Source organism: Talpa occidentalis, unplaced genomic scaffold, assembly GCF_014898055.3.
Source record: "Talpa occidentalis isolate TD23 unplaced genomic scaffold, MPIMG_talOcc4v2.1 talOcc4.4, whole genome shotgun sequence".
Lineage (NCBI taxonomy): Eukaryota > Metazoa > Chordata > Mammalia > Eulipotyphla > Talpidae > Talpa > Talpa occidentalis.
This window is the reverse complement of record NW_023604295.1, coordinates 133374767-133387151: the sequence shown is the minus strand read 5'-3', so window position 1 is coordinate 133387151 and position 12385 is coordinate 133374767. Positions and strand designations below refer to the sequence as shown.

Genomic DNA, 12385 nt, shown 5'->3' with positions numbered 1-12385 from the left:
GGAAGACTATGACAAAGGAGGAAATCAGCTGTTGGACTAAAGAAGAATTTAAATATTTAAAAAATGCCAGCCAGTGAAGACAGTTGCTGTGCCACACAAAATCCTGAGGTCTGTCCACTGTCTGCTTCTGTGAGCCTAGCAATTTGCTCAGCACTATTTTAGGAAAAAATTTCCAGAACTGTCATATTTTCAGCCCCCTTTGTTTCCTTTCATGACTGATCAACAGGTGTTGAAAAGCCTGTGGCAGAAATATCACAGACCAGGGTGTTCACTTTAATTTTATATCTGCATCTGCCATTTTGTTTGATTTTTTTTGTGTTTCTGCAGGACAAAGAGGTAGACTATGGCTCACACATTTGCTTTTCATAAGTACACATATGAATTTATTAATACCATATGCTTATTTATGATTATGATTTGTAAACTTAATGTTGAGGTTATGATCGCACAATTCAAACCTAAACAAATTTAAGGTGTTGGCATTGTAATTTTAAGACAGCAAGCAACCATCTTGGCCTTTTAAAAAACTTATTATTCCCAGAAAAATAACTAGTATTTTGCATGAGTTCCTTTACAAAGTCATGCGTCATATAAGCTCCTGAAGCCCAATCTTATCATAATCAGATAAAAAGTAAAAAACAAAATAATGTAGTATAAAACTGCTTTTTTTTTTTTTTTTAAGATTTATTTATTTATACAAGCACTGGGTACAGTCAGCAGCGCGGGAGGTGAGAGAATTCACCAGAGCCAGAGCGGGGAGCAGAGCAGGCAAAAGGACCGAAGTACACTGCTGAGGGGAGCAGCGGGCGGCAGGAGAGGTCTGCTCGCCATGTGGGACCCTCCTCCGGGGGAGCAGCCAGAGATCGAACCGGCGCTGCAGAGACTGCAGGTAGCTTCGCAACCCAGCGCTCAACAGCGGCGCCACCGGGGAGGCCCTAAAACTGCTTCTTACATAACACCTAATGAATGGTGGGGTGATGCTCCTCCATTTATTTATTTAAATATTTATTTATTTATTTATTTATTTATTTATTTATGCAAAGAAGAACTGGGGTGTAGGCCAGATGTGCGGGGGTGGTGAGAGGATTCACTGGAGACAGAGTGAGGAGCAGAATTCGTTTATCTACTGAAATACAGTGCTAAGGGGAGCAGCAGGTGAGGCAGGAGAGGTCTGCTATGCCACATGTGGGTTAACTCCCTGCCTGGGGATCAAATTCAGGTGGTAGCGGTGATAACATGATAGCACTGAGACTTAACCCCTACACTACCTGAAAGGCTTTCCTCCATTTAACAGCCCAAATTGGCACAGTCTTAAAGCCTGAAAATAGCTTTAAATCCATCAAGATGTGCTCCTTATAGTGGATTACTACAACCTTAATGCTCTGGGTCCTATAAAGTCCCTCATACTCAATAACTAATACTATTAAAATTACTGGCTCCATTCAGCAGTAAGTAAATAATTTGCCACGATGTACTAATTATAGTATGTTACATACATTTATATGTGTAAACATAGTATGTTCATATTATATATGATGAATATAATTAGACTTGCATGTTCTGTTCAGTACCTATTTCAACAGCCTCTCAGCCTCAGTTTCTTATATCTCTGAAGGGACAAAACAGACACTAATATGGGAACCTCCACAGCCTGGCTGTCTCTGGAATCAAGATTGTGACTATGTTCTCTTTTCTTCAGGAGCACAGGGATGTCAACATTGAATTGATGACAACTTCCTCTGAGGAGATTCATTCATTTGAAATGCTTATGGAGACTAACAAAGGAGTTTATAAGGATGAGCCATTGTTCTATATGGAATGCAAGGTCCTGCCACCCTGGTGAAATCCCTGAAAGTTATGTGGTGATCTGAAGGCTGCTCCATCTCTGACAATGCCAAGATCCGTTGAGTCCTTTCTGGGTACTGGAAGCAATATATGTCATCTCATTGATGGAGTGACTTGGAAATTAGTTTACATAAAATGGGGTCCTCTCTAACAGATTTCTATAAGATCTTATCAAATTGTACTCAACATGCCTACTTCAGAGACTGTAACAACCTCCTCTTATGTCTCTTGGTCTCTAGGCCACCCATGATGGCCATGAGTTCCCCAAAGATTACTTATAAAAATACTTCCCTTTTCTCAGCTGTGTACTATACACATTATAATGGTATTGACTGGTTATATACTGGGGTCTTCTGGAAACAGATGTTCTTACAGACCTTAGCCATGAACCCTTTGTACACATTACCCATTATGCTTGACTCTTGGAGGCAACATTTCACAAATTTGCAATTGTGAGCATGGCTTCCTTGCTACAGGATGGTGCCAACTCACTTTTGGGATACATACACGTTCTCAGTATGCCCTATCCTCAATTTCTTGCCAGATGCCACAATAATGCTCTCCCAGAAACCTTGGCTAGCTAGGGGGTCCCTTGGGATCAACTGGGTGAAGAGAAATAAGAACTTGTAGATTTTAAAGGCAAAAATAAAGAGACAATTATAAATCAGAGACATTCTGCAGGGGAGGGGCAGGGAGAGGGGTCAAAACGAGGAGGGAAGAGCACAGGGACTATGGTGATGGTGCACGGGTGAACTGGTGGTGGGAATTCTATCGGGACTACACTGAGAAAAGTAAGCAAACATTGTAAAAAATGAAAAATGATGTAAAATATATATAAATAAAATAAATACATAAATAAATAAGAATTTGTAGATTTCTGTAGATGAAACAACCACCGGTGCGTGTGGTAGAGCTCTGTGGAATGTTTCTGTTTTCATTAAGAGATATTGCTGCATCTTTTTGCCAAGCTTTCTCTGATAAAGGAGGTAAGCCAAGGGTCACCACAATTGGCCCAATTTTGGACAGTCATCGCAGCATTGGACACTCTGGTCAATAATTGGCCACATCTGTATGTTTGTACATGTTCTTGGACCAGGGCCTAGAGATCCTCCCTTTGGGTAAGGAACTCTGGAAGACTCTTGCTTCACAGATAACCAAAATATAAATTATGGTAACGTATATCTCTTCATATGCTAAAGCCAAAGTGTAACACTTCACCAGGGCATTCTTTATCCCCTTTGGAGTTCCATACATTACTGATAGTGACTAATAACTCATTTCACTTCTCAGAATATTTAATATTGAGCTCTTGAAGAACGCACTAAATGGATCTCCACCTCCTTTATATGCCCCTGGCAGTTGATTTAATCACCTTAATTAAGGGACCCTAAAGGCTCTTCAAAGAGCAAATGGATCCTTGGTGGGTGTCACCAGTGCCACCCTTGGGGACATGTACTCTGTACACCGGTACCACACAGATTCTGCAATGCTTTTAGTGGCCATAAAGGAAGGGGGGGTGCCTCTAATGTTCATGTTATTGGTGGCCATCTGGTTCTCCTTCTCAGGGCTACATGGCTGCTTCGCTTCTTAGGGAGGCATTTTTCCTACTCCCTAAAAGTCTCAATCCAAATGTGAATCATGTTTCTGAAAGAACACGGTGGCAAAATAATTTCACTGGTCATGCATGTTCTCTATCCCTAACGGTTACAGTTTATTATATGCTGGTTGACTTAGTATCTACTTACATTTCTAAATATTAATTCGGTATAATTATAAAGGGTGTTTATTGAAATCCAGGGATTATTTTAAAATCATTATAATTATTTTTTTCTGCTGAAGTACTTAATGTAAAGTATGCATTATTAAATATTTTAAAATTAACAAAGGAATAAGAACATGGAACTTGAGAAATGACTGGTCTCATATTACATTTGAATTTTTACTTCACTAATACCATTTTTTAAATTTTTTAATTTTTGCATAGAAGATATGGGGTGTAAGCCAGAGGTGCAGGGGTTGAGAGGATTCACCATAGACAATGTAGGGAGCAGAAACACACTGCTGAGGGGAGCAGCGGGTGAAATAGGAGAGGTCTGCTGCTCCATATGTGGGCTAGCTCCTTGGCTCGGGACAGAACTCAGAACATAGAGATGATAGCCCTGAGACAAACTCTAGGCCACCAGGAAGGCCCCACCAATATCTTTAATGTACCTGCCCCTTTCATTTAGACCTGTCCTGAAACTGATGTTAAAGATCATTGTTAAACATCAGTCAGGAGCCTCCTCTTTGACTGAGAAATCCAAATAATGCTTGTTTAGTTCATGCTTCATTTATTTCCCACTCTATTTGAGATTGTTAACCACTTTCTCTTTTCCAAAGGCCCTCTTCTCCCTTGGTTTTGATACAGGGCAGCAAGGGGCACTAAAACAAGCCAAGGACACTGTCCAAAGTGTTCAGAGAACAATAATAATGGGATTTATTTAAAAACCCAGGGAAAAACAGAGTTACTGAGGCCATTAAAACAATGATCTTTGTTACTGTAAAAGAAAATTCAGTTTAATTAAAGAAATTCAAGAAGAAAATTTCAGGACTCTTGATCAAAAGCTTTAATGCTTGTTGTACTACTCTGATACATACAAAGTTTCAAGCAAGGCAAAGAGTTTGCCTTTCCCAATGAAGACATGATCCAAGAAATAGGAGAACCAGGAATTCTATATGCACTGGCTAGTCATCAAGAGGTTGCCAGGAAAGGGTTCCTTAAGGTAGTCATCACATTTAAAAAGCCTTACCCACTATGACAAAAATCATTTAGAGTTATGAATATAAGCATAACTGGGTTTTTGCCTTCTATGAATAATCTTTGAAATGCTAAAAGTGAGTTCCAGTTGTGGTTTCTTTTCTGGTGTGAGAAACCGCAGGTACTTGTGGGATGATCACCAAGTATTCCTTGGAAGCAGTCGGATGTGGGTTGACTGTAGAAGAATCCAGTGTTCAGTTTGCTGGGCAGACTTTTCCACAGACGTTCGCCAAGCAGAGTGTGTCTTCACACTTAGATCCACTGGGAGCTCACTGACACTCGAATGCTTGATGACGCCCTTGGGATCAATTATGAAGAGACTTCTCAGGGCCAGACCAGGATCTTCTAAAGGCAGGTGTTTAGTAAAATCAGACAAGAGTACAGGGTTCATGTGGCTCAAGGCACATTTCTTCCTTGGTGTGTTTCCCACGTAAGATGGCAAAAGTGGGAATCCACTGAAAGTGCAGCCATGTCAAAGTTCATGAAATTAATTGGCTTTGTCACTGAGAGCAACAATTTCTGAAGGGCACGTAAAGGGTGAAATCCAAAGGGTAGAAGGGCACCAAGAACTTCCGCTTAAAGTCATCAAGGCTTATCTTTTGAACTGAGTTCTTTGAACTTTTACAACAGGTGTATCCTTAAAATAGAGTGCATTAGGGTGACAGGAGGAGCATGGTATGAGGAACTGGTGCTAAAGGCAAATTTTGCTTGACTGGAAACCAGACCACTATACATCCCTTCAAGTTCGTCCAGAAGCAGCCGCTGCAAGAGGCACTAATGCTCCAAGAATGGCGCTTAGGAGTCACCCACCGGACACTTGGGGTGACCCTCCCGCCTTGACTGCCATTGTCAGTGCCGGGTCCCTTTTCACAATTTTATTGTGAACACACACATCACAAATTTCTAAAAAACAAATAATAAAATGAGTGCGTGAATGAATGCAAGCCAGATGAACGTGAGAAATGTCCATCCTCACCGAATTTCCCACCTTTTAAGTGACTCTATATTCTCTTTATAACAAGAAATTACGTCTTTCACTGCTTTCTCTGCACAGCTTTCCCCGTGGAATCTTTAGGGGTGGACAAGGGCTCCCACACTCCCCCTGGGGGCACAGCTGCATTTCTGTCCTGCCGCAGCCCTGCAGGGGCTGCTTTATTTCAAGGCCCGGATAAGGTGTGGCAGGTCTGGGGGCCTGGGAAGACTTTAACCACAGAACCCCGCCCTCTCTAAAAGAAGGTGGGGAGGGGAAGCTCAATCAGTCTGGACTGGGGAAGGGTGGTGTTAGTGGAAGAGGGTGGTCCCCAGGAAAAGGGCAGGTTTCAGGTTTGGGCTGCCCCGCTCCCTGCCCTGTAACAGTGGGAGCCAGGTGTGCAGAGTTAAGAGGCATGACCCCCCCCAACCTGAAAGAACAATACCTTAGCAACCTTACTCCTTCACTGCTCCGGGCAGCTCTCCGCTTGCTGAGTCTGCCCAGGGCCTGGGCAGTGTTCGTCCTGGGACTTCTCCATAAACCCCGTGGCTGGCTTCCTTCTGGGGCCTAGTGCAATTCCCTGGTCGGTCCCCAGCAGAACACCGCCTGCATTTTTGTTCTTTGCTTTCCTTAAAGAAAAGCAGCTCTGGCTTTTCCCACATCGTTTTGATGTGTTTGTCGGCGCGCAAGCTCCACATAGAGCTCACACTGCGCATTCCTCGCAGCTCCCCAAACACAAGCTCCACCTCCATGTTCTCCCACTTTCTGGGCGGCGGTGGGTGGGGCGGCGGGAGAATTGCAGATTCCACGCCGTCTTGTATTTCATCTAATTCTCAGCTCCCCCTCGTATTGATTGGATCCTGTTTGGATGTTCCAGGTTTCTCTGCCTAGCTTCCCTCTCTATTTATGCCTTAATTCCCAAGTCCAAACGATTTTTCAGCCGTCTCTTTACGATGGCCATTAAGGGAAGGATGCTAAAGCCCCCTGTAGTGGCTCTGTTATAGAGCAGCCCCGATACTGAACGGGGTGCCTGGCTGTGGGTCCTCACCTGTGCGCTTACAAGGGACTTATGAATCCTCCACTACAGGCACACACAAAAGGTTAATAAAAGGTTTATTTACAAGGGAAAAGGAAATAAGGAAAATGTACAACTCAGGGAGAAAATAGGGAAATAAAGTCTTTAATGCGTCCTACCCGATCCGCCGACCTGGAAACCCAAAGGCACTCTCAGAGCTGGCCTGACACTGCGAGCTGGCGGAGAGCCAAAATGGGGGACCCCTCCAAAGCCCACGTGTCTGCCTTATATCAGCCTGGCTGCTTAACCCCACCCACAGGTCCCAGCCACCTTCCCTTTGGTGGTGATGGGATTGGGAGTTCCCAGTGTCTTTGGCTTTGGCCTGGGGTGGGGGTGGAGTCCACAAAGCCTGTATGGAATTAGCTTTAGGACAGCCTTTTCCCCTAACAGCAGGATGGCGAGGAGCTGGTTCTCTATGATCCAAGCAGAGCAGAGCAAAGGAGAGTCCTGGAGCCCTCGGTGGGTTTCCCAGGCTTTTATTGAGCAGCCAGGTACATAGCAGGAGGGGTGGGGGGCAGGAGGCCGGGAGACCTCCAAGCCCCCTCAGATCTTCACTCTGCGCTTCTCTGGGTTCTTTCTCCCCTTCTCTCTCCTCTGCTTGTCTTGGAGACGTATCTATACTGCAGCCATAGCCCACAGAAGTAAACAACACAACTTAAAATAACAATATAACAAAATGCAGGTGCCCACATCAGGCAGGGCAATCCTAATGGTGGGAGGGCGGAACAGCCTGAAAGTCTCTTATCCAACATCCACTTTTCCCCAGACCTGCCTTGGTTTATTTTTGATAAAGGGAAACGAAACTTAAGTGCCCAGGAGAGAGAAAGGGAAACGAAACTAACTGCTGCATTTAAACACCGTGCCTGGCAGCTGCAGCCAAGCTGTGCCTCGCCTAGTCCAGGGGTCACCTGAGCGGTCCAGAGGTCACCCGAGCTTCCACTGCAGGAGCTCCCCTCGGCCACTGCCACCCTGCGGGGCGCTCCACTTAGCGGCGGCTCTACGAAGGCAACAGGTCGGGTCCGGGTCTGGGGTGAGGAGTGCTAGGGGCGTCCAAGGGAGGGACCTGGAGCACACCAGGCGGGCGGGGACTCCCGGCCCCTGTGAAAGGGGCGGTGGGCCCAGCGCTCGTCTCCCGGGAGCCCGGGCTAGCGTGGGGGCGCCTCGGCAGCGCGCACCGGGCGGGGCGGCCGGGGGAAGGTAGGGCAGGGGAGAAGCTGCAAAAAGGGACACTCCTGAGGAGCAGGGAGTTCGGAGAGCTGGAGAAAGGAGAGTGTTCTGGCATTGGAGGGGTCATCTTTAAAAAAAGGGGGTGCTGGAAATCTGGGGTACTGAGGAAAAACTAAAGGAGGTGAAACGGGCACAGCCAAAAATATCTCCATATTGATAACAGGCTGCAACTCCTCCAGGCAGACCCCCAGGCCCTGCTGCAAACTTACAGAATCAAACTCTGCATTTCAGTAAGATCGCCCAGGAGATTCCGATCCATCTTACATTCCAGTGACTTAATACAATAAGAATTTATTTCTTACGTAACAATCAAGAGTATGTTTATGGTCAGAAGGCTTGTATCAACTTTTTATTGCTGCATGACAAATAATCACAAATTTAGTAACTGAAGACAATAAAATTTACTATTTTGTCGTTTCTATGGATCATAAAGCCCAGCATCTCACCAGGCTGAAATGAAGGTGTCTGCCTGCTCACCTGGCTCTGGGTACTGGGTCAGGTTGTTGGAAGAATCCAATTCTCAGTGGAGGTGGGATAGAGGTTCTTTGCTTTCTAGCTGGCTGTTAGCTGAGTGCTATTCTCTGCCCCTAGATTCCACCCTCAGGTCCTGTCCTGCTGATCCTCTCTGCATGGTGGCTTAAGTCTCAAAGAGGACAACCTCTCCTTTCTGCTATGACAGTGTGAGGGATGAGGGGAAATTTCCCTCTACCCTTTTGCATTTTTCTGGTACTGGCCCATTAACAAAATTAATATCAGACAGATTAGTAGGTGGGGAAAAACATTTAATCATGAATATGTAGATTTCAAAGACAATGAGGCAACATGGGGTGTATGTCCTGAGCTAAGAAATGAGTTGGAGCTACAGAGCGAGGCGAACTCAACGTGCAGAAAGAGAGGGTGATTCATAGGAACGACACTGGAAGCTGGGTAAGATTTCTCAGATAAATGAAAATTTAGGATGGAGGCATCACAAGACCTGAAACTGGAGGTGTGGGTAGAAATGATTAACACAGTTGTTAAGCCAGCTATAGAAATGAAAACTCTTCAAGTCCCAACTGCTGTGGCAAGCATCAGCCTTCTGTAGAAAGGATCCGGAGGCGGAGACCAGACAGACCACAGGTGGGGACATGGAGATTGAGGACCATTGTAAGGAATCACTGGTCCTTACAAATCAACTAACTCACAACTTAGAAGGAATTTAGATAACAATTCTGCAACAGGGTGGTCCCCAGGAAAGGGGGAGGTTCCCTGCCCCACCCAAGGGAGGGTGGAGCTGAGCAGGAAGAGGAGAAGCTGCAGAAGAGACGGAGGAAGGAAGCAGGATGGAGAAGGAGACCTGGAGGAGGCACATGGAGCCTAGAGACACGTAAAGAAACTGCGCTTGTCTTTTGGTCGTGGACTGGGTGACACAGATGTGGGTGAGACCTGTGGGGAGGTGACAATGGCAGCTTTTATCTTGATGTTGATTTTGCTCTTTTCCTTCCGGGCTTGTCCGGTTGTTTGTGACCCTTTTCTGTGGGTCCCCACTGGAAGATGCTTTAGACTTGTAGCAGGCTTTGGGGCCTTGTTCTGGGCCAATCCCATATGGATGGAGTTTTACCCACGAGGGGACGGGTAACTTTGGGTGCTTCATTTAGAAACTAGACTCTTTGCCTTACCTATATTGTTTCCTAGTTTTTATTAAAGTTCCTTCCCATTAAAGTCTTATATGTTTTGTGTTGATGCGGCGGATGGCAGAACCCATTTAGAATAAGCAGGTTTGCGGGGTTTGGGCTGCCCCTCTCCCTGTCCTATAACAATTCCACAAAGGAATGAACTCCCCAAATGTAAAGCACTGTGTTAGTAGTATTCCTGCATGGGCAAGACTCCACTTCCCTCTCAAGACTGCCCTCTTGTGTCCATGAGGTCCTCTCTTTCAGCAAACCTGGCCCTGTTCAGAGACAGCTTTCCTACCTGCCTGGGACTATGCCGAGCCTTTCTTTTCCAAAGCAGCAGCAGCTCTCCTGCCCACCTGTGTCTGTGCAGGAGTCTCTTTCTTAAACCCACCCCTTTCAAAAAGGCCGCTCTCTTTCCAAGACTACCACCTGTGTCTATGCAGGAGTGTCTTTTAACAAATCTGTCCCTTTCAGAGGTAGCTGCTCTGCCTCCTTGTGTCCATTTATATAACAAAATTACCCTTTTGTATATAACTAAACCTCTCTGCCTTGTGGAGAAACTCACCATGTGCTGCTGAAAGGGGAACTCTGGTGAGACTTCTCAGAGGTAAGGACCCCATCTCTGAACCCAATACCTCATCAAAACGACATCAGTAATAACCCTAATTCTGAGTAATACCCCCAATTTTCCCTCTCACTCCCTCTCTCTCTTCTCCCCTCCTTTTCACTCTTCTCCTTATCACCTATCATCTGTTATTTAAGTTTTAAAATCCCAACACATTGAATGGCATATTTGAGGAATGTTTCAATGACAAAAATGTTCAAGCCCATTTTTCCTGTGCCTTTGGTAGCTCTTTCAGTTACTTTTGAAGTTTTCATCCACTCTTGCTACATATTATGGCCTATAGATTATCTCTATATTTCCTATATTATATAAATGTAATTATTTATATAAAATGTATTTATATATTTAGTATATGGCATGTATATTTAATAATGCTAGTCATCCACAAAACTGGATTTTCTTTTCTTTCATGGTGCTTTCTCTGTCCAAACAAGTGCATCTTCACCAATGCCCTCACTTAACTTAATACTCACAGTACTCATATATTCAGATCTAATCCAGACTTTATGTTTGACCTCTAGTTCTGTAGATTTAAATACTTAGGTCACATGTTCCATGGCAAGTCTACAAAGCAATTCAAACTCAGATTGACTGCAAATGAATTCATGATCTTCCCCTGAAACGTGGGCTTGCTCCAAGTCTCCTGCGCAAGGAATGGCCTAATTAAATGTCCATCCCCTTTGTATTAGGTAGAGAATCCTAAGTCATTCTTGACAACCCTTACTTTTCCCTCTGCTCCATCCATATCTCTTACCCACTACTAAATTATGAAGTCCTTCAATAACACGATCTCTCCAGCTTTATTAGGCCAAACTAATCACAAACATCTATCTCTATTCTGAATAACAGATTTTTATCTCTGCTCTATTAACAGGAACTTTGCTCCCATTCTATCTGTTCTCTGTACTGTGGTCAGAATGAATTTGCAAGATGCAAAGTTACTACCTACTAAAAATTCTATTAATGGACTTTGGGATGAAGAGAACATTCTATAATATGCCCTCAAATATTCTGCATACCTTTATATTTCTGTTGCACAGGTATCTCTTCCTTCCATTCTAGGCCCATGACTTCATATTAGGATCCAGTTCCATCTACAACACTTCTTCATGTCACATGACTGTTACAAGTGGTATTCGGGTATCCTCTCTGCCTAGAATCCAGCTACTCCCACTCTTACCCTTTGCTTAATTAATCCTTATTTCATCCTTTAGAGCGCAGCTTAAGCATTACTTCTGTAGGGAAGCTTCCTCTGATGGTTTTATCCTTGATACATTTGCTATTTTCCATTGTTTATGTGATTAAATTACTGATACTTGTTTTTCATGATAGATTTTAAACTCCATGAGAATGCAAACATGTTGATTTTTGCTCATTCTTGCAACCACAGTGCTTAATATTTTGCTTAACATGTATTACTATTGCTTCTTGATGGAAAAAATGACTTTCTTATATTCTTTCTTTATAGGTCTGCCATTTTCATTAACAATACCAAGGATATTAAGGATATTTGCTACTTAATAATTTCCAGTTCAGGTTGGTTGATAGCAAGAATGGATGTTTCAATTTAAAACATTTATAGATTGTAAAATAATGATTATTTAAGTTACATACATGTAATAGAACTAAACTACTACTTTTTTTTCTTTCTCAAATGATAAGTAAATGATAGCCCTTTTAAAAAAAGATTAATCATTAAAAATGATCTATTCTCTTTCTCTCTTTCTTAGAAGACACAATGATTTTAGAGCAGATGTCACAGTTAATTTTGAATGAAATGCTGGGAGCTGAGTAAGTATTGTTGTAATAGACAAAGGGATGTAAAATCTTATATTCCCTTTAATCTATTTGGCCTAAGGTGTTAGCTATCTATCTATCTATCTATCTATCTATCTATCTATCTATCTATCTATCTATCATTGTCAACACTGAACTTTTAGAGCACTATTTTATGCTTATTGGAAACTGTTTTCTTTCTTTATCCTCAATTGTTGATTTGTCAATGATCCCATGGTTTTATAAAGGAATTGGACTGACTGATCAGTTTTTGTTTTTGCTAAAAAATGGAAATGCTCCTGTCTTCTTATGAAGGATAGCCCTGCATATGGATATAGTTAAAATGTGTTAACATAGAACCCAATGTAAAACAGTTGGTCAAAAATCCAGCCATTTAAATAATGAGATAATAACA

The 12385-nt window shown here is 43.3% G+C and overlaps 1 protein-coding gene and 1 pseudogene across 1 annotated transcript in view; one reads left to right on the top strand and one right to left on the bottom strand.

Annotated features, from left to right (window-relative positions):
* Window positions 1–4702: 4702 nt before the first annotated feature.
* Window positions 4703–5394, bottom strand: LOC119257010 (thioredoxin-dependent peroxide reductase, mitochondrial-like; annotated as a pseudogene).
* A 3738-nt stretch (window positions 5395–9132) lies between these two features.
* Window positions 9133–12385, top strand: part of LOC119257959 (probable ATP-dependent RNA helicase DDX60) — a 67181-nt gene continuing 63928 nt past the window's right edge. The window contains 3 exon segments of the mRNA XM_054701040.1: window positions 9133–9280; window positions 11663–11730; window positions 11925–11985. Coding sequence (XP_054557015.1) covers window positions 9237–9280; window positions 11663–11730; window positions 11925–11985 — 173 coding nt within the window. The 5' untranslated portion in view covers window positions 9133–9236.